At 38.7% G+C, this 21,695-nt stretch overlaps 1 protein-coding gene across 2 annotated transcripts in view; it reads right to left on the reverse strand.

Annotated features, from left to right (window-relative positions):
• The window catches only part of LOC108362575 (protein unc-13 homolog D-like), a 130,404-nt gene that overhangs the window by 68,384 nt on the left and 40,325 nt on the right, over positions 1-21,695 (reverse strand). The window contains exon 1 of one of the 2 annotated variants that reach the window (XM_017615606.1): positions 9,086-9,513. The exons of the other annotated variant lie outside the window; for it this stretch is intronic. Coding sequence (XP_017471095.1) covers positions 9,086-9,337 — 252 coding nt within the window. The 5' untranslated portion in view covers positions 9,338-9,513. Of the gene's footprint in view, positions 1-9,085; positions 9,514-21,695 lie in introns of those variants that run through there. 2 annotated transcript variants of the gene reach the window in all.

The following is a 21,695-nucleotide window of genomic DNA, read 5'->3' on the forward strand; positions in this document are numbered from 1 at the left end:
TTGCTCTCTGAGAGCAGGTGTGAGAGCCGATTAGCGAAAGCGCTGGCTGTCTGTTGTGATTGCGGCTTTTCGACGTTAAGCTTTCCTTGCATATTTGGGCGCACATTTTTTGCTGCACAGAGGCGGGTGCGTATCTTGGCTGCAACAAGATAGTGGTCTGAGTCGATGTTTGGGCCTCGGAGTGTGCGTACGTCTAAAACACTGGAGCGTGCCTTCCGTCTATCACAACATGATCGATTTGGTTTCTCGTTTTTCGATCCGGAGACAGCCACGTAGCTTGATGGATCTTTTTATGCTTGAACCTAGTACTGCATACTACCATGTTTCGGGCCCTGGCGAAGTCGATCAGCCTCAATCCGTTGTCGGACGTTTCGTCGTGGAGGCTGAATTTTCCGACGGTGGTTCCAAAGATCCCTTCCTTGCCCACCCTGGCGTTGAAGTCGCCAAGCACGATTTTGATATCATGACGGAGGCAGCGCTCGTATGTGCGCTCCAAGCGCTCATAGAAGAGATCCTTGGATGCCTCATCCTTCTCTTCCGTCGGTGCATGGCCGCAGATGGGCGAAATGTTGAAGAATCTCGCTTTGACGCGGATTATGGCTAGACGCCTGTCCACCGGGGTGAACGACAGTACTCGGCGACGGAGTCTCTCTCCCACCACAAATCCAACACCGAATTTGCGCTCCTTTACATGGCAGCTGTAGTAGACGGCGCAAGGCCCCAGACATTGCTTGCCTTGCCCCGTCCAACGCATTTCTTGGATAGCGGTGATTACAGCTTTTGTCCTTACGAGGACATCAACCACCCGGGCAGAGGCACCTTCCCCATTAAGGGTCCGGACATTCCAGGTGCATGCCCTCAAATCGTAATCCTTTAAATGTTTGCCGTGGTCGTCATCATAAGGGGGTCTCATCCTAGGCTTTGCCTTGCTTCTTCACTGGAAGTGGTTTTTACCTGGCGGGTCCCAAGCCCAGCGCACAACCCTTTGGTGGGACGGGGGTGGTTTCGCAACCAAATACACGTTTATATAGCGAGCCGCTTGCAGCCGCACCTACTGGTGAACAGGCGCTGTTGACTTCAGTGAGCCCTTAAACCGAATAAGTCGGAGTGGCCCCACCGAAGCTCCCTCTCTTTCTGCCGTGACCCAAGGCTCCACTCGGATTGATTACCGCATCTCGCACATGGGTTGCTCACGTTGCCGCGAACGAGGACGCAAGAGTCGGGATTGAGTATAGCCATGCAACTGTAACTGCATCCCCAGCGTAACGACTATACCCCATTGCACTTCAACCGACCAACCTACCAAATTAAAAATAAGCGACCAAATTTGGTCGGAAAAGACCAATGGCGGCAACACTGGTCCCCGCTTAGCACGAGCGCACGCGCTGGCCAGCCACCGAGCGAGTACGCAAACGAGGGCAGCGCAAGACTAGAGCGGTAAGCAAACCAGTATCTTATTAGCTCTGCCCTCATCAGTGTTGCCAGAACTTTGTGGACCAACCGGCTAAGTTGGCAACAAAAAAAACCGCCTGAAAACGGCTAAACTGTTTCAACTAAATTTCACACGTTTTATTTAAATAAATGATAAGTAGAAATACTAGTTCCTGGAGAGAAGTTGCAAATTCAAGCTGGAAAAAATTTTGCCAGCAAGAATTTGCAATTAGGAAAAACATGATAAGGCACATGGTTGCATTTTTTGTCGACGATAATTTGAATAAACAGGTTCTTCATATTTAAAAATTTACAAACTTGAGCGATTTTAAAATGAAAAAATTAAGTAAATACTTGCTTACTTAATTAATTTAGTTAACTCCAATGATTTGAAACGTACTCGGAATGCAATCTCGACCAGAGTCGATATAGGAAACCCGACAGTTACTACGACAAAGAAATTGAAACGTATGTTGAAAAAAGTCGGAATAGCAATAAATATACATGTAGATCCTTGTTTTTGCCCCTGAAAGGATTTTAAAAATTCTATAAAAATTTCTTATGTTTGAAATGCAACCATGGACACTAGTTGGCAGGGAAACTTGCAAGTTTATCTACTTGAGAGAGAATTGGGGAGACTTTTTTTTACTATCTGATATTTTGAGTGATAATTTTAGCTGGATTTTCGACGAACAAACCTATTGTCTTCCTAGAGAGTTTTGCTATGTATAGAAATTTGTGCTCTTTTACTTTCATTTTGACGTATTTCAGTGTTGGTTCTTTTAATTCAAGTTGGCCTTCGATTTTTAGAATTTTGGCCATTAGAAAAAATATATTCGTTTGAAAATAAAAATAAGCGAAATGGGCCTCAATTTTTTATAAACCTGCCTGACATGAAAATTTTCTCCGCGATAAGGCTAGTAGCCATCTGTAGCAGATTTTGGGTAGCTTAGTCAAAAATGGAAACATATATATGTAGGTATTTGAATTTTAAGAAAACAAGGCAAATGGCAAAGTCGGCTAAAAATGGCAATTTTTTTTGAGGCAAGCAGATTCAATTCAATTCAATTTCAATTTATTAATATGAGAGTTTTGTACATAGTAAGACTAAGTCTTTTAGTAGCACATCTTCAGGTAATAACATTTCAACTGAATACATTAAGTTTTAACTTATAAACTAATCAACTAATTTTGCTTAGTATAGAAGGATAGATGAATTAATTATTTATTGAAAACGTTCAGGAAATAAAGAAAATTTAAAACTGCCATTTTAAAACACCTTGCATACCTTATGCGTTTAATATCAAGTGGTAAAGAATTCCATAACTTTCTAGTGCTAACAAAAAACATGCGCTCTGAGGCAAGGTATTCATATTTTGGAACAATAAGATTTAATGTTCTTGGACACTGACCTAGTTTAATATTTTATAGAGGTAAGATGGTTTTTGGGATTAAATTATCTTATGAAGAAATCCAACCGTACGCAACTTGTTCATACTACAATAGTTAGGTCACTGCCAAGAATCTGTTTAGAATAGTACGAGATATGGTCATACTTTCTTTTTTCAAATACGAAACGTGCCGCATTGTTTAAAACAACTTGCAACTTCTGAAGTGATGCAGCGTCAAGGTTGCAGTATATAAGTTCTGCATATGAGATGTGCGGAACGACCAGTGCCTTAACGATTTTTAATTTAGTCTGTTGAGGTAACTGGTAGGCATCATGATATAGCTTTCTAAGAATGTTGTAAATTTTGTTAACTAAGTACTTGGTGTGGTCAACGCACGTTAATCTTGAGTTTATTCTATATCCTAAGTTTGTTACATTATTTTTATATTTAATATCTGTTCCATCAAGCGTTAGCGGAGAAGTACCGGTGAGGTCAAAATGTTTCTTCAACAAACCGACATATGCGAGCAGTGGAACCACATTTCCCGCTCATTAAGTACCGCCGCCGAAGAAGTAGTCGGATTTCAGAGAGCCCGAAAGAACAACTGGTACGATGAGGAGTGTCAGGAAGCTGCAGAGAAAAAAGATACCGTCTACAGGGCCACGCTGCGATCGGACGCAACGCGCGCTATGTGGGACCGCTATAGGGATCTGAAGAGGAAAGCGAGACGTATTTGCCGCAATAAGAAGAACTTGAAATGCTGGCCGACAGGAAGAATGCCCGAAAATTTTACCAGAGTTAGGCGACATACGGAAGGTTTAAAGACCGGGGCGTACTCCTGTAAGAACAATAGTGGCGACCTAGTAACTGATGTCCAGAGTGTACTTACAGTGACGAGCAAAACTGTAACACTTTTTATTTCAGCCATCGCCATATTTCCAAGTTCTAACGACTTTCATTCTTTTGTTGTATATTCTTGTTGGTACATCCCTACTCCCTCTCTCATAACGATTTGAAGTCAATACAACAACAATAAAAAACCCAGCAGACAAAAATGTAAATTAAGGCAGATGTTACAGTTTTGCACTCACTCTCAGTTTCGCAATTGACAGTTATCTCTTACTTAGTTGGAAGTCAGACGACTTTTTTCTCTATTCTAATTTATTGAAGAAGTGATCACCAGTAAATATTATAGTTAATCAGGAACCATAAATGTAAATAAAAGATTTACTGCGGAAAGGAGGGACCGCACGAAAAGTGGCATAAAATTGTGGAATTTGCTACTTGAAAATGTTATGACTGAGAAAAAATATAGCCTTAAGTGTTCTCAAGGACAAAGGAAGTCTGTAAAAAAATATTACGGTACGATATCTTGTGAACTTAGCAACAAGTAGCGATGCAGCCACTATTACAGAAGCGCTTAAGGTATTAAAATTGAATGCAAATCAGTAGACAGCGAGGTGAAGAATTGTCAAATTGAACGCATAATAAAAGAAGAAAAAACCAATTTGATCAAATTACATGTGGCAGCATTTTGCTACATCACACGAAAACCGAACCGTTGCCTCTTGGGATATGCTAGGCCGTTCAGAATGCACCAACAAACATATTTTTAAATTTCAATTGAAAGTTATTTGGTCTGACAATACTAAATTAATCGCTTTCAATCAGATGGCCGGACATGGTATTGGGTCAAAGACCCAAATTAAGCCCATGCGCAGCATGTAAGGCAAACTGTGAATAACAGTGGTCGGTCAATAATAGTTTGGGGTTGTATTTCAAAAATTTTCTTGGTCTGTTAGTACACATTATGCGTAAGGAACAGCATCTGTTCAAATTTCAACAAAATTTGCAAGATGTAGTCGAAAAATGAGAGTTTCTGCTGAAAAATCACCCAAAACATACTGCATATGTTCGCAAAGACAGGATGCAAAAGCAAAAATTTGCTATTTTGAAATAACCTCCACAATCCGCGGATATGAGTCTCATTGAGAACTTGCGAAAACAACTAAAAGCACAGCTTACGAAGTATCTAAGTCCGTAAAATCGAGTACATGAGCTGTGAAAGCAAACTAAGGATATACCTCCAGAATTTTTACAGAGATACAAATAAGGTATGCCAAATCGCATCCAGGAACTGAAACAAGCAAAAGAGTACTGAACATTGTGTTAGTAGTTCTTTTTTTCGTGAAAATTGTTAAAAAGTTCTTAAAAATATATGAGTGCAAAACTGTAACATCTGCCTTAATTTACATTTTTGTCTGCTGGTTTTTTTATTGTTGTTGTATTGACTTCAAATCGTTATGAGAGAGGGAGTAGGGATGTGCCAACAAGAATATACAACAAAAGTATGAAAGTCGTTAGAACTTGGAAAGATAGCGATGGCTGAAGTAAAAAGTGTTACACCATGTTACAGTTTTGCTCGTCACTATAAATTATGGAGGGAACACTTTTCCGCCCTACTAAATGGTAGCTGCACGGAAAGTTGTGGAAAAGAAGAACCCGAGCCCGCAGTCGATGATGACGGAGTCGACATTCCACCGCCTGACTATGACGAGGTACGTATAGCAATAACGCGGCTGAAAAACAACAAAGCTGCTGGAGCTGACAGCCTGCCAGCTGAGTTATTCAAGTACGGCGACGAGGAGTTAATAAGGAGCATGCATCAACTCTTGTGCAGAATATGGTCAGATGAACGCATGCCCGACGACTGGAATTTAACTGTGCCCAATCCACAAGAAAGGTGACCCCGCCATTCGCGCAAACTACCGTGGGATCAGCCTTCTAAGCATAGGTTACAAGGTCTTATCGAGCGTATTGTGTGAAAGACTGAAGCCCACCGTCAATGAACTGATTGGGCCTTATCAGTGTGGCTTTAGACCTGGCAAATCCACCATAGACCAGGTATTCACAATACGCCAAATCTTGGAAAAGACCCGCGAGAAAAGGATCGACACTCACCACCTATTTGTCGACTTTAAAGCCGCTTTTGACAGCACTAAAAGGAGTTGCCTATACGCCGCTATGTCTGAATTTTTCATCCCCTCAAAACTCATACGGCTGTGTAAAATGACGTTGAGCAATACCACCAGCTCCGTCGGAATTGGAAAAGACCTCTCCGAGCCGTTCGCCACAAAACGGGGTTTCAGACAGGGCGACTCCCTTTCATGTGACTTCTTTAATCTGATGTTGGAGAAGATAATAAGAGCTGCAGAACTGAACCGCTCAGGAACAATTTACTACAAGAGCGTGCAATTGCTGGCTTATGCCGATGACATCGACATCATCGGTAACAAAAACCGCGAAGTCTGTTCTGCCTTTTCCAAGTTGGATAGGGAAGCAAAGCGCATGGGTCTGGTGGTAAACGAGGACAAGACGAAGTATCTCCTGTCATCAAACAAACAGTCAGCACATTCGCGCCTTGGCACCCACGTCACTGTTGACAGTTACAATTTCGAGAAAGTAGAGAATTTCGTTTACTTGGGAACCAGCATTAACACCGATAATAATGTCAGCATTGAAATCCAACGTAGAATCACTCTTGCCAACAAGTGCTACTTTGGACTGAGTAGGCAATTCAGGAGTAAAGTCCTCTCTCGACGTACGAAAACCACGCTCTATAAGTCACTCATCATGCCCGTGCTGGTATATGGCGCAGAAGCATGGACAATGACAACATCCGATGAGGCGGCTCTTGGGGTGTTTGAGAGAAAGATTTTGCGGAAGATTTACGGTCCTTTACGCGTTGGCGACGGCGAGTACCGCAGACGATGGAACGATGAGCTGTATGAGCTTTACAACGATATGGACATAGTGCAGCGAATTAAAATACAGCGGCTCCGCTGGCTTGGTCATGTCGTTCGAATGGACACCGACGCTCCAACTCTGAAAGTTTTCAACTCGGAACCCGCTGGTGGTAGCAGAGGAAGAGGGAGGCCCCCACTGCGATGGAAAGATCAGGGGGAGAAGGACTTGGCTTCACTTGGCGTTTCCAATTGGTGTCAGTTGGCACAGTTGGCGTCAGAGAGCACAGAAACGACTGGCGTGCTTTGCTGAACTCGGCCAAAATCGCTTAGGCGGTTACAGCGCCAAAAAAGAAGAAGGTTGGTCGACAAAGTAAGATTTTGGTCGGAGGTTGAATTAAGTTTTTAAGTTCTTAATTTGAAAAATATATTTTTCAAACATCATTTTGCATATAAATAGTTGCCAATTGTACCTTTTAAACATTTGCCAATCCTGCCTTTAAAAATAAGAAACCTAATTGGTTTGGCCACTGATGGAGCCAATGTTATGGCTGGGGACTTGGGCGGGCTGAAAACATTATTGAGTGCACAAACCGATTTATTTTATATCAAAAGCGCATGCCACTCACTTCACCTTTGCTAGGCTACGCTTGTAAAAAATTGCCGAAAAGCATTGCCGTAACATATATAACTTATTTTCCCACAGGTCAAAGGGGATACATGAACTGAAGGACTACTGTTTGTTAAAACCCCACAAAATCTTGGGCATATCTCAAACATGATGGCTTTCACTAGAAAGCGTTGTGTTAAGAATAGTTTAACTATGGGATAGCTTGAAACTTTATTTTATTTCCGGCTTTTACGAAGTAGACGGTATGCAAACGAAATGCTATTTTTTATTTCTATCGTGTATTTTCCCCATAATTAACAATCTTAACAAAGAGTTCCAAGCTGAAAGCTCTCGTTTGCCATACTTATGTGTAACTATCAAAGCACATTATCTCTGAATTTTGAGTAACTTTATTAAAAGAGATGCGATCAGTAACATATTAAAATTGATTTTAGAAATGAAAATAATCATGTTAAAACATCTGACATTTTTGTTGGAACGAAAGCTGAGATGTTTATGAAAAATAATGTCAATTGATCTGGAATCCTTGAATATAAAACCAATATAGCGTACACCGTCTTCAAAAAAGTCACAACTCAAAATTTGGAATTTTTGAAATGATGCGCTAAAAATGTACACAGAGCTTTTATTTACCTTTCAGCAAAAGCTGGAGCAAATTTTTGTTATAATTTCTTAAAACACCTATATGATTCGCATGGACTACGAAATAGTTTTTTGCATTTTCTGACGAACATATTATTTTGAGTTGTGACTCTTTTGAAGACGGTGTGTGATATTAAAGTTTTACATAGATTTTTTGGACCAAATAAATTTAAGATTTGATTTCAAGCGTGAAGATATAAAACTTGTACAAATAATGACGCCAGCTAAGGTAGTTTCTAAAGAAGATTTACCAATTTTACCTCTTTTGTTAAAGTTTCCCCATCTCATAGATTGCGATCCTGATATAATAACCACGCAGTGGAATTAACTGAGGCTTAGTGAGCTTGATATTTCCAGCGATCTGGATATTGATATGTTTTGGGAAAAAGTTTATCTATTAAAAATGGAATAAATGAAAATAGCTTCATCCATCTCGCCAATTTTGTTTTTAATATAAGTTAATCACCACATAGCTCTAAATTAATTAAAATTAAAAATTAAATTTAAGAGTGACAGTGTCAATAGCATAATATTATGCAAGGAACTTGTAAACAAAAATGACCCGCACTATGTGTGGAAATTAAACTTATTGGTATATAACATGTGCATATGTTTATAATTCATACAACCAAGAAATTTTAAATGATCTCATCTCTGTGCCAGACTATATCTGCATTTATTTATTTCTTGTTTGTTTTAAAATGTACAAAGTACGTATATGTATGTAATGAAATGTTTTGTATTCGAAACATTTAATCTTAATTAAATGAATAGAGTGCTTTCAGAATGCTTTTTTGTAATTGAAATTTATTTGGTAGGTTGTAAACGATTTTGGTCGGATTTGGGAAGAAAAGTGGTAGGGGGGGAAAATTACTAGTGGCAACGCTGACGGAGACTCGTTTGCAAACAGCCTCGGCTGATGCGCGGTGAGTTGCGCAAGCTCAAAGCAAACTAACGAGCGAGAGAGCGACTAAAATGAGGCAAATCCGAACCCTGAACAAATCAAGAGCATAAATACTGTTTTTCAAAATATCTCGACGCTCGCGACAGCTTACGAGACCATTTTTGGTAAAAAATTTTCTGCTTTCATACCGAGTACATAATAAAAAGCAGCCAAATCAGCTTATAAATAAGTTAGATATATGACTTTAAATGTTTTTTTACGCGGTAGACTTTTCGCTGGATTCGCCCATATACACATGTATAAATATAAGATACCAGATATCAAAACACCTTTATAGACTCACGGTCATTAAATGGCACGCAGAGGTAGCGTAATCTTCAATTAAATGCCTACGGACTCCGCGAAAGTGATTGTTGGCTATGCTTCCGTTCCTGTTTAATATTTTCGAAATTCCATTTTGTGATAAAGTTGAAACTCGTGATGATTTTTTTTTATTAGAAGGCGGTGAGTTGAGACTCAAATATTTAATAGATTTTTCCAAGGAATTATAAGAGCTCCGGCTCGGAATAGATTGAGGAAGGGAAATAGAACTCATCTTATTTGCATATACTATGTAAATAACACGCAAATATTTTTCATACAAATAATTACACTGCCCCGCTAGGAGTAACCACGTATATACATACGTATGTACATATGAATTTAGCACAACTACATATAAACGTTTTAAATGTAATGCGAATTGATTCCGATTTAACAAATTTACAAACTAATACAGCCGCCGTTAAATTAAATTGTATTGGGTAAAGCTAAAATTTGAAGACGCTCCCGATATATTTGACCAAAAAATGAACTCTAACAGTATCTACGTCAGTGCACATGCTTATGTGTACATAAATATTTTGACCATGAGCCAGCTTGCATATTGAGGTGTACATACATAAAAAGTGTTAAGTGTATGTACTATATAGCAGTGTTTACAATATACACATGTACATAAATATGTATGCACATACAAGTATACATATGTGTGCAAACATGCACACACGCACGTCAGCTAAAAAATTATCTTATTTTCATTGAGTAATTTTATTTTTAGAATATTAAAAAGACTAAGCGGTAATGAAAATTCTGCGAATCTCGCAGTGTATTATAAACTTAATGCAATTCCAAATTAAACGTAATAATAAACTTATTTACTAAAATGAATTCACATGATCTTGGAAGTTTTCCAAAGTTTTTCACAAAAAAATTATGGCCCCGAAGATATTATTTAGAAACAGAACCGAATTCTTTATGCGTACAATATGTTTGTATTCATATTAATATTTTTTGTTTTCATAGCGAGACAGTTTGTTCTCCTACTCGTCAGATTTTCAGGTTTTTAAAGGATTTAGTTACAAATTACACGAAGTTATATTAAAGTGATGCGTGTGATCATTATTTAATACATATTATGTACTGATATAATAAACCAGCCAAACCATTTTCATACCTATGAGAACGCTGCAGTGTGTATATTTTACAAACAAAGGAACTAATATTTTAAATTTATACAGTAAATAATTTTGTTTTAGCTGTTTGACGCCTTTTAATTTCTCGAAAAACAGTTTCACGGGTATTAGTCCCGAAAATACAGGAACAGAGCAACTGTGTTCACCTACCTCCGGGTAATTAATTGTCAAACCAACTGGGGCTCGGATAAGCTGAAATACCAGCAATTGTAAATTTGTAGTTTCGGGGCTCCGGTAAATCGTACTTTATTAACTAAATCTCTTATCTATATATATAAATGTGAATGTCTGTTTGTTTATTACCTTATAACTTCTGAACCACGGCACGGAATCGCACGAAACATTGCACACTTATTTGCTTTTACCCCGGGAAGGTTATAGGCATAGAGAAAAATGGGCAGTACTGGAAAAGAGGGCGTGGCACCTCCTATACTAACTAAAATTTTCATGTTGTATATCTTTTGAAATATTTGTGGTAGAGCATTGGAACTTGCTGTCGAGATAAATAAAATTAATTCCATACTCATGGGGAAAAATTGGCGGTATTGGAAAAGGGGGCGTGGCACCTCCAATAGGCGTGAATTATTTAATCACCTCTAACTTCGGAACCGCAAGTCAAATGAACTTGAAATTTGATATGCAAACATATCTCTGGTAGATGCTTATCTGAAGATATATCTAAATGAGTTTGTAAAAGGAGGCGTGTCAGATAACATAGGCGTAGAATTTTTAGTCAGTCATGGTAGGTGCTTATAGTAAGGTATATATCGATGGCTGAGTGGAAGATTGACCTATCTCGGCAGCCGTTTCGAAAACGCCCTATCTCAGAAAACTTTTCAAGAACGCCCTACTTCAGAATTTTATTGAAAAACAACCTATTGCAGAATTTTATTGAAAAATACTCTTCTCAGAATTTTGTTGAAGAACGCCCTATCTCAGAATTCGGTTCAAAACGCCCTATCTGAAACGAAAATACATTGAAAATAAGCTGAGATAGGGCGTTATTCAACCAAATTCTGAGGTAGGGTGTTTTTCAATCAAATTCTGAAGTAGGGCGTTCTTGAAAAGTTTTCTGAGATAGAACGATGTTGAAAAATTTTCAGAGAGAGGGCGTTTTCGAAATGGCTCCCGAGATAGGTCGAGCTTCCACTCAGCCATCGATATATAAATGAGACTGTGAAAGGGGGCGGCAAATCCCAAAGGCGTTATAGCTTCGGAACCAAAAGTGACATAAACATAACATTTGGTATGCAGACATATCTACGGTAGGTATATATAAATGAGTTTGTAAAAGTGTTCGTAGCACTTAACATAGGCTTGGAATTTTTTATCAGCCATAACTTCGGAACCACAAGTCACATGACCACTTTAATCCCTTCCGTCGTGGGGTGAAACCCGCGGGTAAAAACTAGTTTTCTATAAAGAACATATACCAAAAATACAATGATAAATTCCGGTAGTGTCGCTTCCAGTGGCAGGGTAACGGCTCCGTGTTCCAGAACTTCTGTTGCTATTGTGTAGTGTTGGGTATTTATGTGGGCCGAATTCCTCAGGGATATTTGGCCCTCACATTGCATACATTTTTAATTTTTGGATATTTTATTACAAAAACGACAATCTCGTTGTTTTGCAGTATCTTAAGCTTAGAATTCATAATGACATCATTAATGCTAATGGCAAAGCCCTTTTCGGTCTTGATAATAGTCTGGACTTCTTGGCTATCCAACAGGACAGGGTTTATAATATTAAGTTTCCCTAACGTGATGGAAAGAGCTATGTTATTTAGTTCGGCAATCGCGGCCCTATTTCTGCTACAGATAAGGTTAAATAAATTAGCCGTATCTATTTCTGCTTGTTTAGTGTGTGCTAACAGTTGGTTTATGGTTCTCGTTAGTTTAATGATCTGGATTTGCAACTCTGAATTTATTTTAATCTGCTGCTTATTTGCATCTATAAATCTTTCTTCTTTTTTGTTGACCTCGTGAAAATCATCGAAATCTGGGGTTCCTGCAATATACTTAAGGGCGGTGCCAATAAATTTCAGACTACGAGAATGTCGGTGGTGAATTCTTAGTACTCCTAAAAGATTTGTAATTTGGTCCGAGTCAAGTTGTAGCAGTTTCTTTATGTGCGTATGTGGAAAAAGCTCACCGTAGTTGTTTGTTTCTTCGACAATTTTTTCGAATACGGTTAGGTTCGTTTGGTGGGTTAGGTAGTCGTATCCCGTAAAGGTAGCAACCAGTCCGTCAGATATCGGTTTATAATTAGAATACGAATAGTCTAGCAGCCGCGGTAGAATATCAGTAACCTGTAATGAAAAATGTCACCTAAGATTACTTTTGTGAACACGTGTGTTACCAATCAATACAGTGGTCCCTAAATCCTTTGCCACCGTTTTTTCCACATAAACCTTGGAAAATTTATTACCAATGCGTTTGTTAGTTTTGACAAAAACCGTATCACCAGGCTGGAATAATTTAGTTATTTTATTTTCATTACATCTGCAGAGTTCTATGTCCTGTCATTCGAGTCTTAATTTCTTTTTTCAGACTATCTGGAATCGAACTGATAACTTCTATTGGTTTTTATTTCTTGACAAAATGAACTGAGCTATTGTATTTTACTGTAGCAAGCAAGACTATATCGGTGGTATCGCTTGTTCCTTGCGCTAATTTAATACAGCGCGCAATCTCCGTTAGAGTGCTGTGGAAACGCTCGATTTGTCCGTTAGAACTGCTATGGTATGGAGGTGTCGTGAATGTGTTTATCCCGAAATGATCCCTTAGAAGAGATTTGATTGTTTCGGAATTAAAAGATTTCTCGTTATCAAATACTACCGTTGATGTCCCTTTGAAAAAATTCAAAGCTTGCATCGTTGGTCCTTTCACATCTATTATCGATCTAGAATTAGTAGGTGAAACTATGGCAAATTTGGAAAATTTATCGATACAAATTAGGAAGTGGCACCTATCTATTGAATATATATCGAAATGCAGGATTTCACCGGGTTATGCGGGTATTGGTAATCCCTATTGTAGGGTTTGGGGTTTGGAAAAAAAAGGCCTTCAAAACCTGCAAAGTGTTTCCCCGTGCTGAGCTATGAGCCCGGTTGTGCTGAGTAGCAAGAATTTCGACTTGGTCGCTTTTGTTAGTGACGTCTATGACGTCATTGTATGACGGAACTTGACGGATGGGAACATTTTAATTAGTTTATCCTGGATCTGTCCTAATACTGGCAGTTCGCAAACTATCCCGTTGGGGTTTACAGCCGTCTTTAGCAGGTCGAATATGTCGTCCTGCGAAGAAAATGTAATTTCGTGTCGGACCTGTGTTTGAGAAAAATTTTAGTAGTTTTCTTGCCGTCGTCCCCGAGTCGAGAATTAGTTGGTTTCTAAAGCAGTTTATTGGGTTTTGCACCGTCGGTATGGTTCGCGTGAGGGATTCCTCACTGTGATTTGTGAGACAACTCAACGCGTCGTCCTCATTAAAGTTGTTCATAAACTGCCTAGATAGTGCATCTGCGACGAAATTCTCCTTTCCTGGTTTATAAAAAAATCGGGGAGAGAATTCCTCTACAAAGGCCTTCCACCTTTTCATTTTTGCGTTTGAGTTCTTATCTGATATGGCAAAAATTAATGGCTGATGGTCAGTGAAAATATTAAGTTTTCTGACTCCATAAAGGTAGTTTCGCAGCTTTTGCAGGGCCCACACTATAGCTAATAGTTCTCGTTCATTCGTTGCATGGTCCTCCTCTGTACTGGACAATGTTCGAGAAATCATCATAATGGGTCTTCCGCCTTGTGACAAGACGGCACAAAGTGGTTCGGATAGCACATCTAGCTGGACGAAAGTCAAAATTTTTTTGTTTTTAAAATACTTAATGGTACTTGGAATACATTCCTGACAATACATTCAAATAGAAATTGCATTTATTAAAGCATTAACATATGAAAACAAACAAAAAAAGGTAAGTCAACGCCGCCTATTTGAGAACTCTATTTTAAAAGCTGAAATTTAACTTAAAAGATNTGAGAGTCGGCAAAACTCGTATTTTCCGTTATTTACCGAAAATGCGGTTTGCTCTTTATCACGTTCAGCCAATTTGATCTGGTGGAATCCTGATTTTAGGTCTAGTGTAGTGAAGTAGGACGAATGGCCTAGGTTGGCTAAAATGACTGACTATCACTAGTAGTTTTCTCGTTCAATTTCCTGAAATCAACTACTAGACGCATTTTACGTTCGCCGTTTTCAGCAACTCCTTTCTTGTCGACCACCCATATTGGGTTATTGTACGGTGATCGTGAAGGCTGAATAATGCCATCGTTAAGCAGATTCCCTATTTCCTTATTCCTAAATTCGGTTGCTGCCATTGGATATGGGTAAGCCTTTGAATAAACGGGCTCATTATCTGTAGTCCTAATGGTAGCAACGACATCGGTGTTATAAGGCAATGGTGTTGTGGGGTCCGCGAACACACCTGACTGATCTTGAATCATACCTGAGAAATTATCGCTGAGTTCCGGGGGAATGGTTGTATTGTCAACCGCAAGATGATTTAGTTTCACTGAATAAAGGTAAAGAAGCTTTTCCTCTTTGCCATCATAGTGTAAAATTCCCCTCTTTACGTCGATCGTCGCATTTGTTTTCATTAAGAGGTCGTAACCAATTATTCCGACAAAGCTATTAAGGTAAGGTAGCATAAAGAAAGGGGTGGTTCTGCCGAGGACATTCACGAGACATTCTGAAGTGATCTTAATTTAGCCGTGAATAGATTGAACAGAAAATGGGGTCTTTGTGGGTTTTATTCCCTTCAAAACATCTAAGTTCGATCAAGATTTTAAGCTTTACCCCTCCTAGTGTCCTTGAAATGTAAGGGAGGAGGGATTGTCCTCTAAAAAATTAACTTCATCTGAAGTTCCTAGCTCGTCCTCGTCGTAACCAAAATTGGTTTCTGTATCGTCGTATTGATCGTAAGTACTAATATTAATAGTGGTTATCGTAGGTCCTTTCGTCATGGTCCTTTGCTTGAGGATCGACTTGCTGCGCTAAGCTATTAATTCTTTGAACCTTTGCTATTGGCTGCCTGTCCTAACCTATTTGTCTTTTTACTGCTTTATCTTGGAAGTTAAGACCTGCTGGTCTTGAAGATCCCTGTGCGTTAGTATTTGCATTTAGGGCAGGTTTACTATAGTTCAGTAAAGGTCTCTGGTCGTACGATGTCCTTGGGAGTCGGTTAGATGTACCNGTTTTCTCGTTCAATTTCCTGAAATCAACTACTAGACGCATTTTACGTTCGCCGTTTTCAGCAACTCCTTTCTTGTCGACCACCCATATTGTACGGTGATCGTGAAGGCTGAATAATGCCATCGTTAAGCAGATTCCCTATTTCCTTATTCCTAAATTCGGTTGCTGCCATTGGATATGGGTAAGCCTTTGAATAAACGGGCTCATTATCTGTAGTCCTAATGGTAGCAACGACATCGGTGTTATAAGGCAATGGTGTTGTGGGGTCCGCGAACACACCTGACTGATCTTGAATCATACCTGAGAAATTATCGCTGAGTTCCGGGGGAATGGTTGTATTGTCAACCGCAAGATGATTTAGTTTCACTGAATAAAGGTAAAGAAGCTTTTCCTCTTTGCCATCATAGTGTAAAATTCCCCTCTTTACGTCGATCGTCGCATTTGTTTTCATTAAGAGGTCGTAACCAATTATTCCGACAAAGCTATTAAGGTAAGGTAGCATAAAGAAAGGGGTGGTTCTGCCGAGGACATTCACGAGACATTCTGAAGTGATCTTAATTTAGCCGTGAATAGATTGAACAGAAAATGGGGTCTTTGTGGGTTTTATTCCCTTCAAAACATCTAAGTTCGATCAAGATTTTAAGCTTTACCCCTCCTAGTGTCCTTGAAATGTAAGGGAGGAGGGATTGTCCTCTAAAAAATTAACTTCATCTGAAGTTCCTAGCTCGTCCTCGTCGTAACCAAAATTGGTTTCTGTATCGTCGTATTGATCGTAAGTATAAATATTAATAGTGGTTATCGTAGGTCCTTTCGTCATGGTCCTTTGCTTGAGGATCGACTTGCTGCGCTAAGCTATTAATTCTTTGAACCTTTGCTATTGGCTGCCTGTCCTAACCTATTTGTCTTTTTACTGCTTTATCTTGGAAGTTAAGACCTGCTGGTCTTGAAGATCCCTGTGCGTTAGTATTTGCATTTAGGGCAGGTTTACTATAGTTCAGTAAAGGTCTCTGGTCGTACGATGTCCTTGGGAGTCGGTTAGATGTACCCTGCATCCTATTGGTAGGAAATTGGTGGTTCGGTTTGTTTAGTACAAACCGGGACGTTGAGGCATCAACCTCCATGGGCACGGGTCCGTTCTGTCCTTGCGTTTGCTGGGAGATTTATTTGTAATGGGGTGAATTAAAGTGATTCTGACGTTCCGTATAGGTGGCTAAAGTGTTCGCAAATGCCGTGCGCTGGTGGTTGGATTGTAACTCCTGCGCCAGCGCCAAAGCTGAAGGCATGTCCTTTGGCCTAGACGAGAACAGAATGTCGCACATTGGTCGCTGCAGCCCTGATATGAATATCCTTAGGGCATCCTGTCTGTACTTCTGGCTAAGGGAACTTATTAGCTCCGTATTGCCTTCGTTCACCATGATGGTCTTGTTGATTATAAGCGTTAGCTTCTTCTCAACCTTATCATAAAATTGTGTGACCGTCATTCGGCCTTGCCTCAACGTTGCCATCTCTTGCTCAATGAGATGGGCCGGTCTCTTGTCGGCGTACGTAAGGTCAAGCCTAGCTATAATGGCCTTAAAGGTCAGGACTGTATTGAGTGAAGACAGAACTAAATCAGCCCTTCCTACGACCCTATTCCTTATGATTGCTACTGCCTGGTAGTGACGGGAACTGCAATCATAAGGCTCAAACAATTTGTAGGCAGCAAATGCCGCTTGTCTCCAGGATACGTATCTTGCCTGGTCCCCATTGAACTCAGGAAGGGATTTCACTACATCCAGCGTTGCCTCGCACCTTGCGGCGGCTGGGTTTACCACTATCTCCCTATATTCAACAACTGCAGGAGGCAGCTCTAACACCCTAAGCCTCTGGGTCAATCCCCCAACTGTGGACTCAAACTCTCGCTTCATTTGTTTCGTGGCGGCACGGATTGCCGCGGTTAATAAAGCCTGAACTGTCTGTGTGTCCATTTTACAAAATCGAAACTATTTCAATATACGTTTACAAAAAAATTATAATTTCTTGAAATTTTTAAATTTTTACAATTTTGTCTTAAGCTACGTTAGTTTAGACTTACAAACAAAATACCAGCATGTCCTGGATTGCTACTGACGGCTGGACGATGATTTAGATGGTTGGAGGCGATCTGGAGTTTCCTGGATGTTCCCTCGTTGGCGACGCCTCGGCTTGGCGTGCTATTCCAATATTAAATTTATAAAGTTTTTTTTTTGTTTTTTTTTTTAATTATCTGCTTATAACAATTGCCCACTTTGTTCCTTTTCGGTTTTTTTAAACTATTTGCTTATATTAGCAATTGTCCACTTTGTTCCTTTTCGGGTTTTTTTTTAATTATTTGCTTATATTAGCAATTGTCCACTTTTCGGTTTTTTAATTATTTGCTTATATTAGCAATTGTCCACTTTGTTCCTTTCCAGTTTTTTTTTCAAATTATTTAGGAAACGTATTATTGAAAACACGGGTGGGTCCGAACCCACGGCCACCCTTACGGTTTATCCTTTTATGAGGATATTTTGCGCCAGTAAAACACGAGACACTCGATTTTAATTTATTATTTATTTCCCTACTATGTACGGCAGCCTTTCACTACAAGTGCGCACAAAAAAGTCCAAATACAAGGGCAGAACTTATTATTTAAATATTAAATCTAACTAATAGCTGTCCGTTGATTGTTGTTGTTGCTCGTTGCCAAACTGAAGCCGTAATGGGGTGTCAGCTTTTGGTGGGAAATGGTTCGTGTTGGTCGTTATGCTACTGTTTGCGCTGCACTGAACTGACAAAGCGGATGCGCGTGCAGACTAGCGGCAGCACCTTTTCAGTGGAAGTAGCTTTTCGTTGATCGAGAGCCAATTTGTTGAGAAGTCAATTCGCTGAGAAGTCAATTGCTTACTGTTGATTTTGTTGTGACGAAATGGCAAGCGGATGCGCGTGTTGACCAGCGGGGTGTCATCACCAGTGTTGCCAAACATGGGCTTTTACTACCAAAACTGGTAGGTTTTTTTCCATTTGGTAGGTTGGTAGGATAGATTTGACTTTGGTAGGTTCCGCGAATATAATAGTTATTTGCGTAAAAGGTGAAGTCCACCATTGTCCACCTGACAGAGACTTTATTGTAAGACTTGAGGAATACCACCAAAACTAACCTATTGATCTTTGAATATGGTAGCAAGACCCGTTGTCACATATGCGGCACTGGCCTGGTGACCAAAAGCTACGCAAGTAAAGGTTGTTTTCACCTTTAGCAAGCTGCACCGACTGCTCCGCGTGGCCATTACAGGATGTCCAACGGATGACCTTGGTGTCATTACAGGGGTTTTCCTTTGTCTATCCTATTTGAAAGAGGCCTGCAGGAGCGCACTATGACTGTCTAATATGATCAGCAAGAAAATTTGGGATCTTCGGGGTCATATTGGAGGTTCTAAAGCCATTATCTTTCTACATGTGTAGAAGGACAAATGGAGCCAAAATTAATATTATGTCGGATATTCAGGCAGGTTAAAGGCCTTAGACTCTTTTAAAAGGGCAACAGGCTTGTGGACAGCTGTAAAACTCTTTTGAACCACTTGGAAGCCAACAATACGTAACGCTATGTGGGGTTCCGGGACATGAAGGGTTTAAAGGCAACGAAAGCTGACTGTCTCGCAAAGCGTAAAGCCGAAACGCACTTGCATGGTCCCTAGCCCTTTGTGAGCTGGTGGAGGAAACTCCAGAGCATATTCTATGTGAATGCCCACGTATCATAAATAAGTATCAGACTGATACACTTTGGGGAAGGATTGTCTTCATCCAAAATTTTATTTGATAATGGCGCCCTCCAAATAAGCTTGAAATGATTACAATTAGGGTTAAGAACAATAGATATTCTAAGGTCGCAGCGGGTGTATCCCAGACGTAATAATAATAATATCGTCGATGTTTTTGCAAAACCGCCCATCGCGCAATTGCGAAACCGCCTATCTTACGACACTCAAATTTTACAGGAGAGCGAAAACAGTTTATTTTTGAAGGCGTTGCCTTATTAGGCGGTATTTTCTTTAGTTATTATTTTAATAACGATTTAACGATTTTTATGCATAAATCTCGATGCCTGGAGCTCAGGGTTACCAAATCTCATTTTTGCCACAACGGCGATTTAGGCGGTATTGCAACTGGTCGATGAGCGGTTTTGCGATATGTATGTGTAAAGAGACAAATATTTGTGTAAGTCTGTACAGTAAAATGAATTGTTATACGTAGTTAATTTGTTTTTATTGTACTAGCTGTGTTTTAGTTTTCCTAAATGTTTTGGTTGATTTTGGTAGGAAGTTTTGTTAGGGAAAAAAATTTGTCTGTGGCAACACTGGTCAGCACTTTATGGAAGGGTATCAACCTCTCGCTGGTGTTAACTTACATAAGTAATGGGCGAGCCCACGCACACACACAACCTACTTTAAACTCACTCAAAAAAATTACTTAGAACTTGATTTCAAAACGTAAAAAATGATAATAAAAATGCATTTAAAGCTTTAATTTGCTATTTTTTGGTTGATTCAAGATTTTTACAAATATTCTTGTCCACACGTTTGTTAGTTTTATAAAGAAAATAATTTTTGCACCGAGGTTCAGTTTCCCATGGANAAGAATTAAAGTAATTGCAAGTTTTGCAAATATCACTATTTTGTAGCCTCAATATCATTGTATCATAATGAAGAAAAAAACTGTCCCCTTGTTAATACATACAACTATCGGTTTGTCAAAAGTAACCTGGAAACATTGCCATGCATATGTACTATTTGAATGGCTATTATGTATCAGGGATGGGCGTTTTTGAATGAATTATTATTCAAATAAAAAATAAAATTTTATTCACAATTTTTCTAATTTTGAATGACGAATACATTTTTATTCTTCATTCAAGCACTTTCGAATGATGAATAAATTTTNTTCTTGTCCACACGTTTGTTAGTTTTATAAAGAAAATAATTTTTGCACCGAGGTTCAGTTTCCCATGGAACCTCGCTTTATTTATTAAGAAAAAAATTTCACCGAAGATTTAATGAATAAATTTTTATTCATCATTCAAGTAATTCCAAATGACGAATAAAATTTTATTCTTCATTCAAGCACTTGCGAATGATGAATAAATTTTTATTCATCATTCATGCAATTTCGAGTGATGAATAAATTTTTATTCATCATTCAAGTAATTTCAAATAACGATTAAATTTTCATGCTTCATTCAAGCACTTTCGAATGATGAATAAATTTTTATTCATCATTCAAGTAATTTTAAATAACGAATAAAGTTTTATTCATCGTTCAAGTAAAACTGAATAACGCATAATTTTTCATTTATTGTATGTATATAAGCACGAACATAAGTATGTATGTACTTATTTAATTTTCTATATATTTACCAGAGACCGGCTTTGAGTACTAATAAAATTAGTGTACTTATTCATGATCCATAACATTTAGTGCAAATGAGTAATTACACCTATTCAAAAAATGACTAAGAGTAATTTCCACCAAAGCAAGAACACACTCAAAATATACTAACTCTTATTTGTGCCGGCAATTTTTGTCTCAATCGAGTATAGTCTACCCAGCTGGATTTTACTCATTTGGTCGAGTGAGAGGCTGAAAATAATTTGAATGAGTTTAATATTATTTGTAGGGCTGTGCGATTAATTGATTATTCAAAATTTTAATTAATTATAAAGTAAATAACTCAATTATTCGATTAATTGGAAATTATGATTACTCAAAAGTTCAGTTACTCGAGTAATCAAGATTTTGATTAACCAAAAACAAAAATATTTGAGTANCCGGAAATTTTTGTCTCAATCGAGTATAGTCTACCCAGCTGGATTTTACTCATTTGGTCGAGTGAGAGGCTGAAAATAATTTGAATGAGTTTAATATTATTTGTAGGGCTGTGCGATTAATTGATTATTCAAAATTTTAATTAATTATAAAGTAAATAACTCAATTATTCGATTAATTGGAAATTATGATTACTCAAAAGTTCAGTTACTCGAGTAATCAAGATTTTGATTAACCAAAAACAAAAATATTTGAGTAATTTGCTTTATGATTAATCAACATTATGAATAAAATGAGTAATCAACATTTCAAAGTACTCTTTACATACATACATATAAAGCAGTTGAAGTTCCTTGATACTTTGAAAAAAACGTT

The sequence above is a fragment of the Rhagoletis zephyria genome, unplaced genomic scaffold (assembly GCF_001687245.7).
Source record: "Rhagoletis zephyria isolate East Lansing unplaced genomic scaffold, Rhagoletis_zephyria_1.1 Rzeph_scaffold_01040, whole genome shotgun sequence".
Lineage (NCBI taxonomy): Eukaryota > Metazoa > Arthropoda > Insecta > Diptera > Tephritidae > Rhagoletis > Rhagoletis zephyria.